This window comes from Platichthys flesus, chromosome 14, assembly GCF_949316205.1.
Source record: "Platichthys flesus chromosome 14, fPlaFle2.1, whole genome shotgun sequence".
NCBI classification, from domain to species: Eukaryota; Metazoa; Chordata; class Actinopteri; order Pleuronectiformes; family Pleuronectidae; genus Platichthys; species Platichthys flesus.
The window spans coordinates 6,900,313-6,922,983 of record NC_084958.1 but is presented as its reverse complement, the minus strand read 5'-3'; the positions used below and the strand labels follow the sequence as shown (position 1 = coordinate 6,922,983).

The window sequence follows — 22,671 nt, the reverse complement described above, 5'->3', positions numbered from 1 at the left end:
ACACACACACACGCATATGCATAATTTACTCTTTACTACTCCCTCTCAACCTCTCTCTGACACACCTACCATCTGTCAATACTCCCTGGTTCTTAACCACCTGTAATGAATCCGAAACCACATGATCCCATGCCCCCTCCTCTATCGTCACACATACACACCAACACACACACACACACACACACACACACACACACACACACACTTCGTTTCCCATAGTGGTGCTGTCATGGCTTTGATCAGAAATAAAGTAGCAGCTGCTTCCCCAAATCCCCTACCACCAATGCTTTCTAGTCCCCGCTCTTGGAATAACCATTCCTCCCGTGCTTACGCATGAATATAGACACATCTGAATACACCACATATGAAATGGGTTGGCTGTGTTTTCTGAAAATATATTTAGCAATTTTTTTTTGCCTGCAAATTCCAAAACCTGACCTGCCAATTGAGACTGTGTGAGCCCTAGAGCAGAACGATTTAAAGCAGTGCAAGGTAAATGGAGAGAGGGCCACTGACGAGACAGACGGTGGGATTGAGAGGGAGGGGGCAAAAGGGAATTGGAGACGGAGATGAAGTGAAATGAAACGAGACAGAGGGAATCGGGGGGTAAGGAGAGGAAGGTGAGCAGCAGGATGGAGGAGGAAGAGCGTGCGTGTTGGGCGCGGGGGGGGGGGGGGCGGGGGCGATTGAGAATAAAGTATTTGTCCCCGTGCCCTCGGAAGGAGATTGAAAAAGGAGTAGGAGAGGAGAGAGGAGAGAGGATGTCGCCCTGATATGATTTCTTACTCTTTTAAAATGCTGCTGCATTCTGTATACTTAGCTTCAGCTTTACCTTGTTTTGACTTTGTCCTTCCTTTTACCTTTTTCTCCCCACTTTTCTCTTTTCCGTTCTTTCCTTGTGTGTCCACACCACAGGCACGTCCATAATCCAGGTGACAGCGACAGATGCCGATGACCCGACTTATGGGAACAGCGCCCGGCTCGTGTACACACTGGTACAGGGACAACAGTACTTCTCAGTCGATCCCCAGACAGGTGAGTGTGTTCATTAATCTGGGAGTGAGCGTGTGTGAGTGTGTGTTAGTGTCAGTGTGTGTTTCCTTCATGGCACACATGGGCGGAGAAACATAAAGGATCCGCAGATGTTGGAAGGCAAATACACACGAGCTGCAGAAGAGCAAATATACTCAAGGTGTTGAAGAGCAAACAAGTGAATTCATTTCCGACACGCACATATGCACACACACAAAACTGAACGTGTGTGTTTGTGTGTGAACGAGCACGATCAGAGACATGCGCACATAGCAGTGTGATCGTGCAAGCTCAGGTAGAGTTTAACATCCCAGAATATGAGCTGCGAGCACAAGTAAATCCCTACTCGTTTTCATTATTATTTCATGCACGGTCTCAAGCAGACACACACACCTACGCACACAAGCACACACGCAAACACACACACACACACACATACACACATTCTAACCAACAGTCCTCGCCTGTGCATCCCCAGTTCTCTTGTCACACTTAGTCATCTATCTTTCTTACTTCCCTTTTCCCTCTTGTGCCCCTCAAACACCCTCTTGTTAACACACACAAACACACACACACACACACACACACACACACACACATACACACACACACACACGTGCACGCACACATACACACACAGGCTGACACACATCTCCAAGTGCTCCCCCCTCCCCAGTTCTCCTCCAGTATGAGCTGGCAGAAATGTATTCATGCTGCCAGGGCACGTGTGCGCAGAACAAAAACCGAGCAGCAGCCTAATGTTATTATTTCTGGATGAGGCAAAAACAAAAAGACGGGTTCACAGGGAGATGTCAGCGAAGGTTTGTGAACTATTACACAGGACAGATTACAGAGGCCTCAAAGGACCTGTCGGCTGTGTGTGTTCTCACTGAGCTGCCGTGTCACGCATGTCACCTAAGGGCAGAACGTTTTTTTGTGTGGCGTGGAGGATGGGGAGGGGTGAGGAGCTTTATATATTCAACCTTTTTTATAATGATTACTTTTTTAGCGTTATAAATAATAACTCAGTTGATTCAGAAACGGAGTTCTAGCTGTCTGGTGCTTTGAGTGTTGTTTTGACTGACAGTGCGCACTGAAAGAAACTTGTGGCTGCTGAAGTCTTTGCATATAAGAGTCTGTGTGATGGAGTCAATGAGAAAATTGAGAATGAAGTGGTAATGTTATACGGATAAGGTCTGTTGTCTTCCCTGAAAGAAGGGATGTGGAACATCGTGTCAAGTTAAACTAGTTTTCACAAAATAAAATCAGCTCCACATTATCATGAGTACCAGGACTATTCTGAAGAAAGACCCACAGAGACCTGCGGGTTACCGCTGATGTGCAGGTGGAAATGTTTGGTAGTGGTCTACAGTTCATTATTGTTTAAATCTGTAGGTTTCATGGTTTCACAATGAGATTGGTTTAAGATTTCGGATCCAGGAGGAGAAAAACTCCAGCAACCATAGATCCTCCTTACGACTCATTTCCTACCAAAAATTATTGGGATATTAGGACATTTTTCTTGTTTTATTACGACTAAGTTCTCTTAATATTTTTCTAAAAGCATTACTTAATTATACATTTTTATCATAATATTACGACTTTATTTTTGTTATAATGCAACTCTTTCTCAAAATATAACCACAAAATTATTTCCATATTTCGACTTTATTCTCATATTGCGACGAGTTTCTTCTCAGTTATAACTGTAAATAAAATTATAACTTTTTCCGTAATATTATAACTTTATGCTCTTAATATTATGCCCTTGTCCTGTGCCTGCCTGATTGTTTATTTTGCTCACACGGGTCACAGGTCACCAATCCGTGTGTTTTGCTTGTTGAATGTCAGTGTTAAGTAATTTAATTCTTTGACATGTGAGGACCTCTGCAACAAGCCAAGAGAGCTGCGTCGCCTTTTGAATGCTAATTGGGGAATATAAGCCTAATTCCACCCAGTGTGTATTAGCCGTGACACTGTGCTATCAGACGAGTTTGAGTATTCTGAACGTGTCCACTCTCTTCTCCCCTCCCCTCTACTCTCTCATGCTCTATCTCCCTTCTCCAATCACCTTGTTTCTCGCCGGCTCAATCTTAAAAGGCATCATTCAAAATGTACACTTAGGGGCAAGTACATTTGCTCATACATTCAGTTTGTTTGCTTATGCATTCTGCTCAGACAGCGAGACACATTCCTGCTCCTTTCGTTTGCATTCGAAACGGCCCATGTTGAATGTGATTCACCTTGAGCTGCCAAGGCATCCAGGCCTGTGTTTTGGCTGACGCTGGGTGAGAGCAGCCAGCCCTGGATGTGTAACATCCAATCATATGTAGCAGAATGAGGCCATTTACCCAGAGGAGGTGATCGATGTTGAATGCGTGCTGTGCCGTTTAAAAGGTGTGAGACACAGATTGAGATTTTGTGCTCTGTCAGCATGTCGCCGTGTAATGATTTATTCTTTCTGTGCAAGCTTCCTCATGTGTCTGTGTTTGTATACGTGTGGCTTTGCGTATGTGTGTTTCTGCACAGCATTAATGGAACACTAAGTTATGTGTTGTGGATGTCAAACGGAAACTGAGTGTCTCTAAAGTGTCAGAAAAACTGTCAGCTTGTTAGGAGAAGCAGCCCCGTCTTCAGCGTGATGCTGTCTGATATTTTCCAATAGGTTTTGAAAGGAAGACGAGAGATCCAAGAATAACCTGGTCCGTCAATTGGAATAATAAAAACAGCATGATTAGTAAATATGAAGCTTGATCACCTCTTACCTGTGATAATGATCAAGCAGCTGCTGACGACTCTGACGTGTTTATGGCACAACATGCAGCCTAATTAGACAAATAAAGTAAATAAGTGAAACTGTAGCCCTGTTACTACCTTAAAATGAGTGCTGTACCTAATAGATGTGAGCAATCCACTCTAATGAGACACATTTTATTAAAGGTTGTAACTAATGGATTTACCAATGGCTGCTAAATGATTTATTATGGCTTCATAAATCCGTAATTATAACCCGGTCGATTTCAGGATTTAGACCAGGACTGAGGCTGATGCCAGTGCTCTTCGGTGTCTGAGTCACGTGGATATGTTTTTAAATTACCTTAGAAATATATTGAGCATTTCTCTTCTGTAAAGTATGTAACAGCTGACCTATGGTGATGTATCTATAATATTAGCTGATATATTGGTCCAGATAATGGCACCATTGCATTAGGAAGAAAAACATCACTGTTTCCAAATTCTCAGATCCGTATGGATCCAGCTTAGCTCATTGTGTCTCTGTAGCTCTTTGATTAATCAATAATTCCCCTCTAATGAACTGTTTTAACACACTCCTGGAAGACAGCTGCAGAGCATCTGGACCAAATAATTCCATTGAATAATTTGATTTGTAAGGGCAGGGTAAATGCCTTATTTGAAGCAAGAAACCTACAGTCTGTAATTAATGATTTACTTTAGTCTTTAATGAAAGATCGTCCTCTCATAATCGGTAGTCCAATCTGTAGCTATTAATGTGAAGAAGTCATTAATAAATCTTACTGTCTATTAAAATCAGGTCCATCACTTCATAGGATACCAGGTTAATCCAGTTGCCACTGACTTACAAAGGTGCTGTTCATTGCATTAATGATACGTTTAAAAACCGGATTGAAAGAAAAATGTACACAAATTCACAAACCCTCCTAAATGCCCATAGGTTGTGAATAGATGGGTTTCTCTGTACGTTTTCATTTGCAAGGCGACGTGTCCAGGCTGTACTCCGGCTCTCGCCCAATGTCAGCTGGGATTGGCTCCAGCTCCATTGCCTCTCCCTTACAGGATAAGTGGTATAGATAAACGATGGATGGATGACCCACTTATCAAAAGATAATATTTATTAATCATCATTAAGGCCTTTAGTTGGAGCTTTTACACAGCCAGAGAGTGGTGGCTCAGGAGATCTGGGAAAGAGATATACTATCATGATATGAAAGTTATCGTGAGAACAGTCCTGCAGCAATAGAATAGACGTGTTGCTTAAACATTTTAAAAGTGAGTCGGACGAGATGCCAATGTGCTGGAAGCTTTTGTTCCAGAACAGAGCACAAGCCTAAAAGTATCTTTTGGAATCCAGGAGCTTCAGTCCCTGGTAATTACTGAGTCATGAATTTTGATTAAAAAAAACCTTTAGTCCTGCATAGATATTTTATGGTTATTTGCTGCAATCTCGCTTGGGTAAAAACTCGACTTTCCCCGCCTTAAACCCTCGAGGGCCACTCTGATGACTCTTTGTATTCTGTGTTTTCCAGGTATTCTGCGTACAGCCGTGCCCGACATGGACAGGGAGACCCAGGACCAATTCCTGGTGGTGCTCCAGGCCAAGGACATGGGGGGTCATCTGGGCGGACTCTCCGGGACCACCACCGTCACCGTCCACCTCACTGATGTTAACGATAATCCTCCACGATTCACCCAGAGTGAGTCCCTGCACCAAAAACCATGCAATCCCTGAGAGGCCACAGAGAATGAATGAGTAGTCGACAGGGAGGCGGGCAGCACAACATAATAGCAGGAAATGACAGTGGTTGAACACCCTGTACTTACTGCATGCACACATATGTGCAGTAATTGTAGGTGCTACCTCCCACATAACTGCCAGACACACCCGTATACACACACTCACAGAGCAGGCGTCCAATGCTGTTTGCAAACACTTCTTTATGGCTCGGAGCACTAGATTGGTGAGGTTCCATCTCATTAGAACAATGCAGCATCAGCTGAGCTGTCAATCACCGAGAAGTAACGGAGATAAAGTTTTAATGACTTTGCTGTGTTTGACTTTATAGCACTCATGACATGGTAAACGCCGGGAGAAAACAAATAGGCATAAACATAGTGTTTGTTTTGGCCCAGAAGGCAGAGGAGTGCTCGGACCTCTTTGACCCACAGGTACTGTCAGGATTCCCGTAGCAGCAGCAGCTGCGGCAGTCGGGTGGAGGAGGCTCCTGCAGCGCTGCAAAGTGCCTCATCAAACATTCAGTCGTGGATTTCCCTCGCCCGAGCGATGACAGATCAGATGCTGTACAGCAGCTGTACGCTCAGATTGCTGGGAATAAGCCACAGCAGTTCTAATCAGACCGACCTCATCAACTGTTTGATAACACTCAATTGAATGTCACTGTTTGTGATTATGAAGTGGGATTTTAGTGTGAGGGATGGATGGAAAAGGTCTACAACCAAAGTATGTTATGCTTGTGGTGTTTATATATTAAATTGGGCCTTACTCCAGTGCCTAAGCCTATTATTCCATATAAAAAGAATTAAGACCAGAAAGTAGAAATTTGAATTAAATCTGCTGAGGAACTCCTCATCAAGTTAGATCAGTGGATATTACTGTCCTACTTGGACATTACCCTACAAATCATCTTGCAGTTATCCAGAAGGAGGTCAGTGAGCTAGTTAGTGCCTCTCTGGGCAGCACTGCTCTGGTTCTCCTGTGCAGGAGTGCACTGATGTCTTAGAGGCCAATATTAATCCATTCACTCTACCTGTGCACCTGGAGAATTGGTGTGTGTGTCCTTTATTCCATTCAAAAGGACACGGCAGCTAGTTCTCCTGTGAATGATCAAGGGAACCAACCGGCCTCCAAGGCCAGTGTTCTTGTCATCCATTATGTAATGTCATCCTTTGTCATTTCTCATCTCGGCCTCTGTCGACTCCTCTGTGGTAATTGCTGACCGTCTCCCAATTAAGGTGGAGAAAGCTTAGGTTAGGAAGTGTAGCTTTTTGTCCATTTATACTTATAAGATAAGTTACTTTTTCATTAAAGATGTCTTCAGATATCAAAGTGAAAAAGTCGCTTGTTGTTGATCCCAGGGTTCCAAACCAATCAGCTTTTTCGGAAAAGTAAAATTGGGCAAACAGACTGGCTTAAATTCACAACGGAATTTCCAAACCAAGGTTATTGTCTTTGTTCTATTGTTTACATTTGACGTTACATTAGTCCTGTCATAATCACCTGTGTGGGCTGTGTCTACCTACCCTCCACATCGATGGCTTTGTAGCAAAGCTTGAGTCTTTTGTTTTCAATTCAGCTATTGTGTTCGGACAAAGTCTGCACTTTTTGGTCCGATGAGATTTTGATCTGTTGGTCTTGAAGGTTGGTCCAAGGCACCTCTCACATCTGTTATTTAGCTTCAGACTAAACTGGGGAATCCTAAAGCCTCAGATCCTCGAGCAGGGAGTTCCAGAGCTGAGGGGCCTCGACTGCAGAAACCCGGTCAGCTTTGGTCTTGAGTCGGTACTCAGCAGCAGCCAACCTGCGGAGGCTGCGACATGAAGGGCTTTATGGGTGATCAATAAAATCTTCAGATCAATTCTAAAACTGACAGGTAACATGTGAAGAGAGCCGAAGTGATGTGAGGTTTTTCTCATGGTTTTCTGATTTTCAGTTAGGTTATTTACTGCAGCCAGTTGTGGAGTTAAGTGCATATAGTTTTATGACAGAAAAACGTCTTCAAATGCTGCAATATGTGACTGATGATATTTTTGACAGCTTGGCACTTTAGCCGTTTGAGCTGGAATTGATGGCCGCTTCACAGTCTGACAGAACAGACTGGTTCACAACTCCCACAGGTCCCCAATCAGAGCTTCGAGCAAAGTTAGCTTTAAATGATTGCTGCTAGGGGCTTGAGGACAGGTGAACCCAGACACAAACAGACACGCAGACAGGAATGAGGTAACATATTTATTGCAAAGCACAGGGGAAGGTGGGGAGCAGGCAAGCTGAGGACCAGGACCTCCAGCAGGTCGTGAATGAGGGGTAGCAGGTCGAGGATGAGATCCGAGGGTGGCTGATTGCTCCAGGTTTCAGGGCTGACCAGCCGAGGGGCAGGAGACAGGGGTCAGAGTCAGAACAGACAGGACCGCAAGGGAGACAGAGAACAGGATGAGCGCTGGGAAACCGGGGCCACAAGAGCTGAATGCTGAAGAGCTAAACCGGTAACAAATGAGGCTCATAGCAGGACCACTGAAGGGAAAGTGACTGAGTCCATGATCTGGCAGAGTGGAAGCGGCAGGGACGAGTATTTATAGAGGCCTTCATTATGTAACTGGCTGCACCTGGTCGGGTTCAGCTCCGACTCTGACACACCTGTCACACACAAACACACACACACACACACACACACACACACAGAAGGAGACAACGAATTGGAGGTGGATGATGACATCTAAAGTCGTGAGAATGTGAGTTCCACACAGCTCAGTCTATACATTGTATATAAAGATGGACGACGTGTCTACCCACTATCCTGAAACCAAACCAAAGTACCCTGGGTTTGAATGCTGCCATCTTGTGCATTGAAGCCAGAGTCTGTGCTGTAGCGATCCGGGGAGGGAGCTGCGATAGCAAAGTCCCGACCGATACATGTGCTTGGCCAATCACGTGTCAGTCATTTGAACATACATGTATGTATTTGGAGCATTTGGACATACATGGACATCATGCGCCACGACCTAAAGTGCATCTTTGAGAACATTTTTATAGGATGTGTGTTTTGACTCAGTTGATGTTGACGTCTGTGTTCACAGTTTGTTTTTAATTAGCTATTTGATGCTGTTAAAAAAAACGGGCTGAAACGCCATGATTGACAGGTGAGACATGCTGGTGATTGGTCGAATGTGTGAATCAGCCTGACCTCGATACCACCGCTGCATCCCTAAATAACTCCTGCTCTGTGGGAAGAAGGGACGACAGGTCAACCAGGCTTATTTACAGTATACACATTCAACATGTTATTATAGCTTGTTGAAATCCATAACAGGAAACTCAAGCATTCACCCACCACAGCTCATTAAGACGGCGTTAACGTGTGTTATAAAAAGAAACAAACTGTGAAAATCACACTCGGTTTGGAGAAACAAAAATTCAACTGCAGCAGATAATTAAAATAATTAAACTCATCATGTGAGAGTTGCGTTAGCAGATGGACATGAGGTACCACAGCAGAGTGGAGGTGGATTGGAGGGGTCCAAGATGTGTGTCTGTGGGCCGGTCGACCACCGGCTTTAATTCCAAAATCGAACTAATGATGTCCTGGGGCAGGAGGTTTGTTGGTCGACTTGAACTCCCATCAAAGCTGCTGTGTTGGACGGGGCTGCTGTTGAGGACCAGGGGGCTTCTTGGGAGGAAATCCGGGCTCATTCTCAACTGTCTTGATGATGAAGAGCCTCACGGTACCAGCCGCTGCCCAGAAAAGCTCACAGTCTACCGAAGCTCCCGGCTGTTGCCTCTCCTGATCGTGGTGATGAAGACTGATCGGTGTTAGCCTACGCCCGTGGTGTGCGCGCGCGTGTGTGAACAGCGCACACAATCCCACATGCGTTTGTGTATACCTGTGCGTTTCCCTGATCCTTTGCTTGTCTTTTTTTTCCCGTGTTCCCTCAAACGCTCACACAATCAAAGCCAGCCACCCTGCCGCTCTACTCAATTACACACCCCGGCTTTTATAAAGACACCCTCAAATCCGGCCCCAGCGTCTCCCAAGGTCAACACTGCTTATTCCTCGTGGCATTTACCAGATTACGCTGGAGTGTATGAACCAGGTAGAAGCCGTGCATTAACGAGTAGAAAGGACAGGTCCAGCTTCGCGAGGTTGAACATTGTGGAGTGGAGAAAGTGGGATATTTTCAGACGCGTCATTGGCAAACATCTTGTCCAGCCGCTCTGTCCTTATGGTCTCATTATGAAATGGCGAACACCGTGCTCCAAATGCATTTGGACAGCACCGTGCTTTTTGATGTTTTTTCCTCCGCGTTCTTTGGTGCAAGAAAAGCTTTAATTTTATTTTCATCCATATCAAATGAACTTTCTTAAAGGTAGCGGCGCGTTCTGAACACTGAAGGTGACAAATATGTAGACACACAGTCGACAAAGTGATCATTTTTAGTATATTGCTGCATGTTTTTACAACGATTATTTGAAGTCTTTATCCCAGAAATATCACTGGACTCCTGATATTTTAGTTCCGCGATTTGCATTTATACTGGACTGCATATTTCTCAGTGGGCTTATTTTTTTCGTGAGAGCATGTCAGACAGCGAGCAGATACATTTTTCTTGCCAACTGGTCCCTACAAGATGTAGTACACAAGGCAGAGAGATGTAAAAGGAAAGTGCTAAAGGGGACTCTCTATTACCGTCTCATTCCACATCAACTCCTCGACTGATTAAGCCCCTAATTATGGCTGTGCAGTGTGGAATACATGGTTGGCTAATTGTCTGAGAGTAAACAAGGGTGATAGGTACCGAATCACATCTCCAACTATCAGTTTCCTGTTACAAAGCTTCAGGGTAGCCGCAGTAGATGAACTAATCCATAGGGAAATTAAGATGATGGCGACCGTCAGGGCGTCGTATATACGTTTGTAATCAGGCCATACTGTTGTTGTAGAGATGCATTTGAAATTCCATACCCTTGTAGTCATTTCTTTAGACATGTTTTCCCGTGTTTACTGAAGCTGAATAATTTACGGCTGCGTGCACTCCACGGCTGAATTCTCTCTGGGATAAAGTGAAATAGAGGCTAGAGCAACGGCAGGAAGTGTACCTAAAAATAAGATGACCATTTCATCCAATACAATTTGTTTTTTATTGTATCTACTCCAAAAACTGGGTTATTTAGGAGGATAACCTCTGTGGAATACTTTGACACTTGAAAATATTGATTATTGATTATATTAGAAACTGGCGCAGTGCCACCTCTACACATGCCAGACGGCCAAACAGACATTTCTGGAGTTATTAGATGGATGAAATGCTCATAACAATCTCTGTTTTCTCTCCTGTTTCTTTTTTGTGAATTATTGATATAAATTCTAATGATAAGAACGATGCCTCTTTGACACACTCCGGAGCTACTTCAGAATTATGTCTTGTCATTGGTGAGTCAGTTCTACAACATACTTTCACTTGTTAATAAACCATCTATGGTGCAGAGTGAAGTACACTTGAAAACATTTTGTTCATCCCACCTGGTTTATCTGCAATAAAGCTTTTGAGCGTCCATGATCAAGACGATTCTTCTTATTTATAGTCAATGTTTTTCACAACATGAAACTGCATTTATAACTTCATTTAAGCAGAATTATTTAAGTACGAGCTGTTGTTTTTGTTAATTGCATGTCTCTTAAGAAATCCAAACAATCTTCAGATATGAGTTGAGTTCCAAATATTAAGCATTACAGCAACAAAACAAACATTGTGCTTTTTACCTTGAATACAACTTGTTGCCATGACGGAGATCATCTACATCGACATCTGTGAATATCTGTGTTTGGTTGAATTAAAAAATGTATTATCAAAATGTTCTGGCTGCGATTTCAACCTGCGGTCTGACCCAATCACTCACCACTGCTGTAGTTTGTCTGAGGAGCGATGTGTTTTATTAATATTGAACATATCACATGTCCAAATTGACCGAACTCAACGAGGAACTTCCCTTCGCGAGATGTGTGTTCCACGTACAGACAGTTATATGGTTGTAGAGTAATTTGGTAAATAAAAGGGTATCCTATTTACAGGTTTTTGAAATCTTTTTTCTCTATTGGTATTGAAATATCATTAAAACCAACAATTATGGCATCCACCTTTATGCAGGACATTCTCTATTCACGTCTTATTTACCCGAGCAAAATTAAACAAAGGTGTTGCCTTCTGTCCAGAGGCTCGTAACTTGTGCTATCTGGAAACTTTTTTGTTTGTCCGCCGTTTGAATTGCTACAACTCAGCTTGGTGACATGTTCGCAGATGGAGACGCAGGTGCCACTTCCTCTTTTTATGTGGATTCCAAACAACCTTGGCTTGCCAGTGGTGCCACATAAAAAAGTTGAGGGAGCCATCGCTCCGCCAGTGGTTTGATGGATGTAAAGATAGATGGGCTGACAGATGACTACATAGGTAGCTCTGATAAGACCAGTGTAATGTTATGCACCAGGGAGATGAGGCACAGAGGGAGTGGGGGAGAGAGAGAGAGGGAGTGTTTGGGAGAGGGCTTCATCATAAATATTACTAATTCATTTCCCCTGGAGAGCAACTGTAACGGAGACAGTGCAAATGGGAGGAGATGTGCACAAGGGAATGAGCATCTTCCTGGGTGTGCCGTGCTTCGCTTAAGTGTGGACTTTTTTTGTCCCAGAAAGAGAAAGAGATGGCGTTGCAAGGAAAGTTTTGATAAAGTTGTCAGGGGAGTAAGACAAACGGGAATAGGCAAAGAGGGAGTGGGTGAGAAGAGGAGATGAAGAAAGTGCAGAGGAAACCACAGAGAGACGGAGGGGACAGGGAGACAAATGTACAAGAAAGTGGGAATGGAGGAGCAAATGAAACTGAGGCGGGATAATCGAGGTATTATGTCCTTTAGTGAGGAAAAGAAAAGAGGAGTGCACTCAACAATGAGGGTTGAGTGGGTGAGCTGGAGGAGTACTCACAGGCTGGAATAACCTTGTGCGTGTGTGTGTCTTTTCATTCGTGGCCTGAGCTTCTTCTTCATCTGTTGGAATTCACCTGCATGTTTTGTTTCTTTTTCTGCACACTCGCACGATCAGTAGACGTGGAGCCAACACACACACACACACACACACAGACACACACTCCTGACTCCCACTCGCTCAGTGTGTACTCTTCACACACCCGGTACCCTCGTGTCCCTTATCGCACTCTCTCCCATCTGTTCCTGTTTTAAAACGGCCTCGGCGGACAGTCATTTTTAGTCAGTGTGGCAGAAAGTGTCTGCGCTGAGAAATACCACTCCACAAACCATCCACTTTCACAGTCCAACTAGAAAAACACTGGAACCATTGTTAACAAACGTTTGTGTTTGCTGCCAAGAAATAATTTCCATTCCTGGGGTTAATCAGTTGCTTCATACTGTTCTTTAATAATGAATAATTTGTTATGCAATTTTAATGCGGAAAATGATGTTAATGGAGGCGTAAGTTGCCTGCTTTGTGTTCTCACAGTTCTTTTTATATAATAATGGCACACTTTCATGCCACAGAGAGTTGATATGTGGAACAAAATAGCCATCATCGCCAGAACAGCCACCAGCGCTGGGATCAGCCAACATCATTTTCTGTCACTTCCTCTTTAGCAGACGCATCGCATCCAATAAAATCCGATGCATATCGAAAATGGCTTGTGTCCTCTTCAATAGGGCATCGATAATGAATTTACTTAAATGGCATAACTAATGTCCATTTGCAGACTTGTAATGGGCTCATCAGCGTTGAGGGACACGTGCATGGGGCCAATTCCGGGCCAGTGCGGCCGCCCACGCCTCCCGTCGTCCTGTCCAACGAACGCCACCCACGTGCCGAGGTCTCCCATTGTTTGGACTGGCACGATATCGGGACGTGAGGCCGGCACGCTTTAGAATGCATGAAAGCGAGTCCCGGGGGCAAGTTCACTAAAGCGTGAAGGAGGGAGGAGGGAGACAACAGGATGGAGGGGACAGAGATGGGGGGAAACAGAAAGAGAGGAGAGGAGTAAGGCTAATGGCTTTATGGTGACAGTGATAATCAGGCTCGCTGAAAATCACTTCACCTCACACAGAGCTGGAGGGATGCTGGGAAATGGAACGGAGCAGGTTTTCAGTGTTGTGTTTCGTTGCCCTGATGCAGACAGATGTATGTCTGTTTATGTATGCAGGCGTATTTCTGTGCATTTGCATGTAACATGAAAGAGGACGAGTTAAGGGCTGGTATCTGGCTTATTATTGACAGCTCTGGCAGATTCTATAGGTTTAAAAAACATCCCTGGAGAATTTGCTTGCACATCATGTATGCAGGAGCAGGAGATAGTGCTGAGGCATGAAAAGTATTTCCTGAATCGGCTCCCTCATATCACAACGGACAATTAGGCCGGCTACATCAGTGCCTTTGCCCTGGAGTCAATAGTGGCACAGTAGCGAGCTCTGCTTGGTTCCTCATCCTGTGTGGGTATGAAAGCTGCTGCAGCCCACTAACTGTATTATTGTGTATTATGTCCAGCGGGTGCACCAGTGTTGAAGTAGCAGGGTCAGTCAGCCTCGTGGGTAGTGGCGCTTTGTGCTCCTCGCTGGCTTCCCCCTTGTTCCCCTGCACATACACATGCACCAACAAATGAGGCTTTACTCTGAGGTTAGCGCTACACCAAATTGGCTGCTCCTGGAGGAATCCGCGGCCAGCTCTTCCCCTGATGAGCTTTTCTTCCACAATCCTGTGCAGCCAAAAGATCCTCTGAGGAGAGATTCATTGTGCAGTAATCACCCTATACAGCACCGGGTTTTCAACAGACCTACATGGGGGCGGTCCAGCCTCTACGGAAGCCCAGGAGGGTCTTCAACTTTCACACTCTGAGAATTTTCACTCTCAAAACTTCCCCCCACCATCACAGAGGGAGAAAAACAGGGACATTTAAAACTTCATTAAATCGCCCAAACGGGGGCCATTTTCTCTCCCTGTTTCTTTTTCCTTTCCCGGTATAAGCTCGGGCCTCGGTGGAAATTAGGTGAATCCATCACGCTCTCTCCGGCCTTGCCTGGGCCCTTTTGCTTTTAGGGAACGAACAGGAGAGGCAGGGAGAGCGGCTGCATGGAATCTGTCTTGACAATTTTATATTCTCTCACGTTACTTTTTCATCTCACCTGGCAGTCTGCCCCCTCACGCAGAATAATAGGAGCTAAAGCCTTTCTCTCCTTTGCCGAGCCATCAGTGAGCCATGGAGCACCGAGGAAGAAGAAGTGATTTCCATGTTAATGGGAATCTTCCCAGGAGTGTCGAAACCTTTCTCTCCTCTCCTTCCCTCACTCCTTCTTTCGCTTCCTCTCTGCTTTGTGCTCACCTACATTCAGCCGCTGTCGTGCCCGAGCACTCAATCCCTCTCACTGTTCTCTTGCAACGTTCCCTTTCACCTCTCAGCCTCTGTTTACTTCTCCTTTCTTCTCCCTCTCCTCTCTCGCGCTCTCTTTCTCTCTGTCGAGCTTGATGAATGGAGTCGCTGGACTGTGAGCGGCACATCCTCAGCGGGGTGCGGTGGGCCATCGCTGGCTGTCTCACATCGCTGTGTGTCTTCTTTCGGTTAGCCTGCCTCTCGTCTTGGTACCCACGAGTGCAAATCTCCAGCCCATCAAAATGGATTGCTTGGAAAGAAGTTAGACAGAAACACAAACACTTTGTGAGAGTCCTTTAAAAATCCCTTATACCCTGCCACTGAGGAACTACACTGATGTGCACTTGGATGAGCATGAACATCCCCACCTAAACCCCTTTGAGGATCCCTGCTCAGTCGTCTGAATGGCTCCTGAGGTCTTTTCCGTCCCCTCCTCCCTCCACCGCACTCTTGACCCTCTCCTCCTTTGCCTCTCAGACACAACTGGAAACGGGCCAGCATGTCATCTCACTCCAGATATCCTAAGTAGGTCCATCTACTATACAGTCTCTGTCAGAGAGGCGGCGGTGGGTATACTACTCTGCTGCAGGGGTGTGAAATGAATTGCCTCAGCCCTGTTCTCTCATACCTTATACATAAAGGCTGGCAAGGCCGAACTGAGTGCTCCTCTGAAAACTTTCACAGCTCTTATAAATCATAAAAACACCTTTTTATATTGGATAAACTCATGATCATTTTGCGAGCTGAGCGGGGGTGAGGTACATTTTAAGGGGGATGCAGATGTGCAGATGCCGAGATGGACCTAACAGGAACCTGAGGTTTACAGATAAGCAGGAGCTGCTCGTTGTAAGATGTGGAATATTTTCTTGATTTGCACTGAGAACCAGAAAAGGAAAGCCGGGATAGGAGATTATAGAGACTGGATGGAGATAGGGCCCGTGCTCAAATTGGATAAACAAACTGTTATCACATCTCTCAATGATTCATTATCATGCCGAAAGGAAATTGTCCTCCTGGTTTCGAGTAATTATGTCCATCCATAATTCTTCTGTAAGTAGCGTTTCTTTTTCCCCTCCCACAACACTGTCGAAGCTGTGCACCTGCACTGTCATTGTTTTTCCAACACTGTACAAAGTCTCCCGTGTGGTTTAGTACATTGTAACTGCTGCACTTGCAATTATGGGTTCAACTCTCAGCAGGCTCATTTTGTCACAGCGCATGAACGCAAAGTACACTGATTTGCATAAAGCAAACTAAAACTAGTTTACAGAAGTAATCTGTTACCGATAAACTGCTTAAAAGTATTCACAATGCAAACGATATATTTATCAACATCTGCCACCTTTATCAGCTGTTATTTAAAGCTTTGTAAAGTCCCAAGAGTTGCAACATAGTGTTGTGCAATAACCAGTTAGATGCTAGTTCTGGCTAATTAGTCTGAAGACACATCACAGCTACTGCAATGTACTGTAGTTACTGTTTCTCTCCTCTTTTTTTTCTTCTATTCTCCTCTCTATTCTTCTCTTCTTAAATAACACAAGTAATAGCTAAAGGTAGGGTTGGTAAAAAGTTTTTTATCTTATTTGTGGAAATCCTCTTCTTCACGTCCTGATAGTACGGTGGTGAGATGTCGCACGCAAATGCAGACCCAACAAGACAACAAAAAAAGCCTCAACTCGAATGTTAAAGCCACATCACAAATGCAAATGGCGCACGCCGAGGAGACCCACACGCTGAAGCAGAGAAGATAGCCGGAAGTTACCGAGTGAGTCACGAAAAAGTCGCCTGGTATCAGTTGTCAGTCAGTGTGCGTTCAGTGTGTTGGGGGGTAGCTTTGATAAGAGCGCTGTTGAAAGGGGGTGGGATGCATTGGTTGCACTTTTTCAAAGAGTAGCCTGCTCTTGCATAATTTTTTCGAGGATTGCTTACCCTAGATTTAATTGGACAAAACTTCTCAAAGTTTAAAGCATATTTAATCTCAACCTTTGGGCTGCAAGTAAAAGCATTTCATCAACTTTTCCACCACAATCACATAATGTTTGCAATCACTGTAAATCATCTCGTACAAACAAGCTTGAGAAAAAAAATCGAACTTAGTTCGGTACCTGGATTCTTTTTTCGGTTCTTCTCGTTCCAGCTTCTTCTTTCGGAACTCGCGGTGTTGTCGCAAATTGATGGGATTTTGTTTTTCATTCTCTCTCTCTCAACAAGAAGCGTTTTCTCTTCTCAGTGAATCCCTGTCCTGAAGTCTGCCGCCTGCCTTCAGGCTGGAACAACACCTTGTGTTAATTAAACCCAACCTCCGGATTTCCCCCGCTCCGCACCAGCACATTTTGTGGGTAATATTGAGCATTTGATTCCCTAAAAGACTTTGACTAATTTCCTCTGGCTCTTATGCTCTGTTGTAGTTGCAAAAGAGAAATAATGATCGTGGTGATAACCTAAACAATTAGGTAATAGGCAATAATTTCCAATAATTGTTATTCCCTAATTAAGTTTTACGTCTCAAGAGCGCAAATCAGAGATGGAGGAAATGAAATGAAGGGAGAAAGTAATTAAAATGGAGGTGGCTAATACCAGCGCGCTTTCTATCCTTTTCTTTCCACTTTCCCTCTGTTTTTCTTGCTCTGTATTAATATTTCATCTAAAGTTCAATTTTTTCTGCTTCACTAGACAGTTAAATCACTGCTGGAGACATTGCTCTCATTCACATCTCTCTCTCTCTTCTTCCCTCCCCTCTCTTTTCTGTTGTCACACTCAGCCCTTCTACCTTTCCTTCCCTTGACCTCTCCTCGTGCATTTCTCCCTCGCAATTCTCGCAGGTGCTTGAATATCCAGATGCGAGTCTAGCTGGTTTTTAGCCAGCCGTAAACTCTCCTTTCCTCTTAGTCATGCCAGTCGGCCATCCAGCCAACCAGTCTTAGTCATGGTACTCTAAGCTGCTTCCTGACTTGCACTGGACTCCAGATAATCTCCAGACACTCTGAAGGGCTGTATGGGAGAACGCAAATGTCACAGTGAGCGCCTTCAGAGATTTTCTGACTAGCCCCTTAATACAAACTCCCCGAGAATGTGTGAGGGAGCTGTTGTGTGAGCACAGCAGGAGATCCTCCGCAGGATTCACCACTAGCGAGTGGGGGATTCTCACACGAGGCAGATTTAAAAAACTAAAAAGAATACCAATATCTCTGGATAAAAGAGCAGAGTCATACACGTAGAAGACACAGACTAAACTGATGAGATATTTGTCGGCGATAAGAGCTGACGCTGGTGTCAATGTGCTGTAAACAAGGACATGTGATCTCCGACGCTGCAGGATTCGTTAAATCCTTCCTCCGCCTGCTGCACCAGCGCTAACTTGAAAGATCCAGACCCAATTGTGCAGACACATTCTTATGTGTTCATGACAGAAAATGGCATTTCTAACCTCACAGCTGAATTTCATTTAAAAGGAATATAATTTGAGATGTTGTCGCTAGAGAAAGCTCCATGACTTTAGTTACTCACAGATACATCAGCTTCACTTCACTATCCTGCCCTGATTCAGGATTGACACGTGGTGGAGGAGTCGACATTGTTTAGCACTGTTTCCACTTAGGCAGCTGGGTGCGCCCACGCCAGTATGCAAGCACAGGCATTCATACACTAATGGACTAATGGATGCACACACACACACATACACTCAGGCACACCCCACCTTTTCCTCCTACTTCATATGGCATTAGAGCAGAGCTCAGGAATGGCTAATGGCCGACCTCTCTCTGCACAAGGCAAGTTAAACAGTAACATGCAGTGTTTTATGCTGCATGGCCTGGAGCCGGAGAAGGAAGAGATCTACACTGTTTAATTGTTAACCCCATTAGTGCTGAGACACAAGGTGTCACTCTCGCTTCCACACTTGCCGCCTGGAGTTTAATTGAACCCTGTTGGGTCTTGGGAAGAAAAAAGATTTTTTGCCTACAACAGCAGCTTTGCATTCCTCTCCCCGCCGCTGCCTCGGCTATCATTCCCCCTCTCTGTCTCTGACACTCGTGATCACGCTCTCCGCGCCTTGATCCTCCCTTCACGTCTCTCCGGCCCTTTCCGTTAAGCCCTCTCGAGAGCGAGTGCCTGTGTGATGGACTTCCCTAAACGAATGCAGATTTTATTCAGGCTATTTTCAAAACCAGTGCGTGCACTTTAGCCAGCTAGACATTTTTTTAATGACTCCCCTAACTCTATGCCTTCCAACACCACCAGCATCATAAGGAACTCCCTGCCTCTGCTTCATCAGATAGGATGTGTCACATGCTCCTTTTCCCCCCCACTCAATCCTCTACTCCTCTCCTTGGTTGATTTTACAACACAGGCCCCAGTTCCACACCTATGTTCAAAAAGTGATTCTCTGCTGGTTCTTCATCCTCTGCACTTCTGTCTTTGCACCTTTCAGCTCACATTTGAAAATCTGTTTTAAAACTAAAATGTTGTAGTGAGTTTTAATCCCCATCCACACTCAACCATCTCATAACACATATCAAGTTACTGCTCATGAACACTGGGCATGCACCTGCCGGTGTAAACGAAAATGCTAGAAGAATAAGTTGTTTCTAGGCATGAAAACCAATCCACTTCAAGTAAAATGCTGAATTTAACAGCCTAACAGCAGTTTGAAAGATAACAGGGTCAGCAACGCTTGCAATTGATTGACCATTTTGCGTTCTACTCTGGTCGCCGAATCTAATGGGGGTTGTTTTTTACTTAACGTCTTTGTTTCTGCAAATCTAGACTAAGACATAGCATGCAAGCTTTCATAATAAAACAGAAAGGCATTTCCAAAACTTCTCTTTCAGCGGCTCTAAAACTCCAGGTTGTGTGGACGTGAGGAGTAGCCATAGCAACGTTGAAAGTAGTATTAGTAGTGTGGACGTAGTCTGTTCACAGTCACCGCCTCCTAGATGAATCCAAGCCCCCCCCCCCCATCCAGCAGTTCTGTCAAATGCATTTTCTGCACTTTTAAACCCGGAAGTTAAAGTACACCCTTCCTAATTAACTCCCACCACCCGTCCTTTCACTTCATTTCCAACTAATCCCTCCTGCCAACATGGCCCCATTCATCTGATCACAATAGTCCCTGACCAATTGCCACTGAACTTATTTGTCATGGGGAATCAGAACAGGCTGATATGGATGAAGCGAAAAAGACATGAAGAGAGGGTCTTTCTTGTCTGTGAAGTATCGCCCAAATACAGCTCAGGAGGGCTTTCTATCTTCTCTCACAGGCACAATTATGGCCAGCCCAGTGGGGAGCACCTATATTAGTGAGACATGAAGCATTGAACCAGTGTGCACATGCTGTTTCCTCACAGCCTGCTCTAATGGCTTTACCTGTGCGAACAAAGGCAGAGGACAGATCCCAGCCGCTCCCTATTTTTGTCCGATGTGTGATTTTGATCAGGGACCCGTGCTGCTTTTCAAGCTTCTCTATGTGCTGAACGAGCCGGGAATCTCTCCCTGCCACTCACCTTTTCACCACAGCCTCTTCCCCCCCATCACCTCCCCTCCTCCGTGCTGGATCCTCCTCTTTTCATTTTCCCCACCAGTCCATCAGAGGTGGAAACGATGTTGTGACTTGTGTTGCCAGCTGCTCTCCTGAGTGAGCAGAAAGCTGATAATGACTAGGTCTAGTTTACTCTGCCACCATCACACCCTCTCTGTCCTCATGGGTGCTTCCTGTGTGTGACAAGAGTGTATTAGAGAGAGAGGCTGGAGCATTTCACTCCACCAGTGTGTGTGTGTGTGTGTGTGTGTGTGTGTGAGAGCCCATGTCAGGGAACTGCTGCGGCAGTGGAGGTTTGCGTTGTCCTGCGTCACCGCACAATAGCTCGGATCGATAGAAACCACAGTCTCTGACTTGTAAATAACTTTCCTAATTTGCTGTCTCATTAGCAACAGGCCTGTTTATGTTCGAGTTGCCTTCGTCTCAGCCTTCTGCTGCGATGTCAGTCCCAGATGGTCGGCATGGTAGTCACATAAACTGGCATTTAGCATTGATTCATTGGCACACGGTGTCCTTTTCAGTGGGCAGACCCCTGCGGTACCACGTGGGCGCTGGCATACTCTGTCGACAGCAGAATATATTTAGTTCTAGAGTTGTTATATGACACACAACATAGCTTTATCACGTTATATCAGCCCAATTATGTATTCTTACAGCAGGTGTTACACCAATGACCAATGTAGACATCCATACATTACGCCCAAATGTCTTAACCATGGGTGTTATTACGCTGCTATAACACCCTGCACTTTTCTATGTATGCGTTCCACCTGATCCGCAGGGATTTTTCATTCAGGTACAAGAGCATCAGTGAGGTCAGACACTGATGGTTTCTGATAACACCCGGCTCACAGTCTGTGCTCTTATTCATCCCCAAGGTGTTGGAAGGGGTTGAGGTCATGACTCTGTGCAGATCCGTAGAGTTCTTCTTCACCAAAGTGGGAAATCCATTACTTCACACTCTCGGGACCTGTTAAAACAGGAAATGGCCCTCACCTAACCAATAAGTTGGAAGCACACTATACTCCACGTTGTTATTACACAAAGGCTGTCCTTCATTTGATCTAAGGAGAAAAATCAGGCTTTACTGTCATTGCAGTTGGAGTAACATCTGATAATGATCGAAAATTCCTAAAACATACACTCTTGATTCTCTTTACAGATATCATGGGTGGATTCAGGGGCAGGGCCATGGGGGGCACTGGCCCCAGCTGAAATCTGATTAGCTCCTTATGTGCCCCTGCTGTGTCAGTAGTCTTTTTTTGTTTTAAATAAATGAGGCACTTAATATCAATACTAGCAAAATGTCTTATATTCCAAGCTTTTTTTACACAACTTACTTAAAACGGAGTAATTAAAACATCTTTTGATTGATGTGTGGCTTTGCTCAAAGCTATAGAGCTAACTGTATAGGAATGACTTAAATGTGCACATTACTCAATCAGCAGTTGTGTGTGTGTGAATATTATACACATAACTGGCCCCTCTGAAAATGTTGGCGCCTTTGTAGCCCCTGATTTATAACATTCCTACATCTGCCACTGACAGCTAATAAATGTTTCCCTTCTAATACCTTCTAAGCACATTTAGAAAGTAAACATTAAACGACCCTCTCTCTTATATGGAAATATGTACATATTTGTTCTGCCAGTTAAGTTAAAGTGGAGGCATACTATATGTGTTTGCTAAATTTATATTCCACAAAGTTGTGAAGGACTGTGATGCCAGAGACCAGGGTTCACACTCTCGAGTCTTGAGAGGGGTTTGATTTAGGAAGCATCAGCACCGTGGTCAAGGATAGGGAAAGATTCTATTCATGGTAAAATGTTAATGTCTAATCATTGTAGACTCTTAAATATTTAACCAATTAAGTCCATGATCTTACTCTAACCTCAACCATGTGATGTGGATGCCTAAACCTAAGCATAAATATTTGATCATGCTTATGTTTGCCTGAAGGAGATATTGTATTGCAGGAGTGGATATTGTAGGAGAAAAAAATAAACATCTTTTCAGTAAATATTTTGCACATTTGTTTATCAGACTCTTAGATGCAGGGTTGAACAATTCCAACACAACAAGTCACATCTTGGCCAAGGAGACTTGGAGAAGACAGGGATCAAACTACTGATTCTCTAGACCTCAGCCAAACATTTTCAACTACACATGTACTATACATTTATAAACTGTTAAATAATTTA

The 22,671-nt window shown here is 44.5% G+C and overlaps 1 protein-coding gene across 1 annotated transcript in view; it reads left to right on the top strand.

Annotated features, from left to right (window-relative positions):
- The window catches only part of LOC133968922 (uncharacterized), a 142,396-nt gene that overhangs the window by 78,345 nt on the left and 41,380 nt on the right, over positions 1-22,671 (top strand). Inside the window, exons 4-5 of the mRNA XM_062405179.1 lie at positions 916-1,035; positions 5,319-5,486. Of these exons, the coding sequence (XP_062261163.1) occupies positions 916-1,035; positions 5,319-5,486 (288 nt within the window). The remainder of the gene's footprint in view (positions 1-915; positions 1,036-5,318; positions 5,487-22,671) is intronic.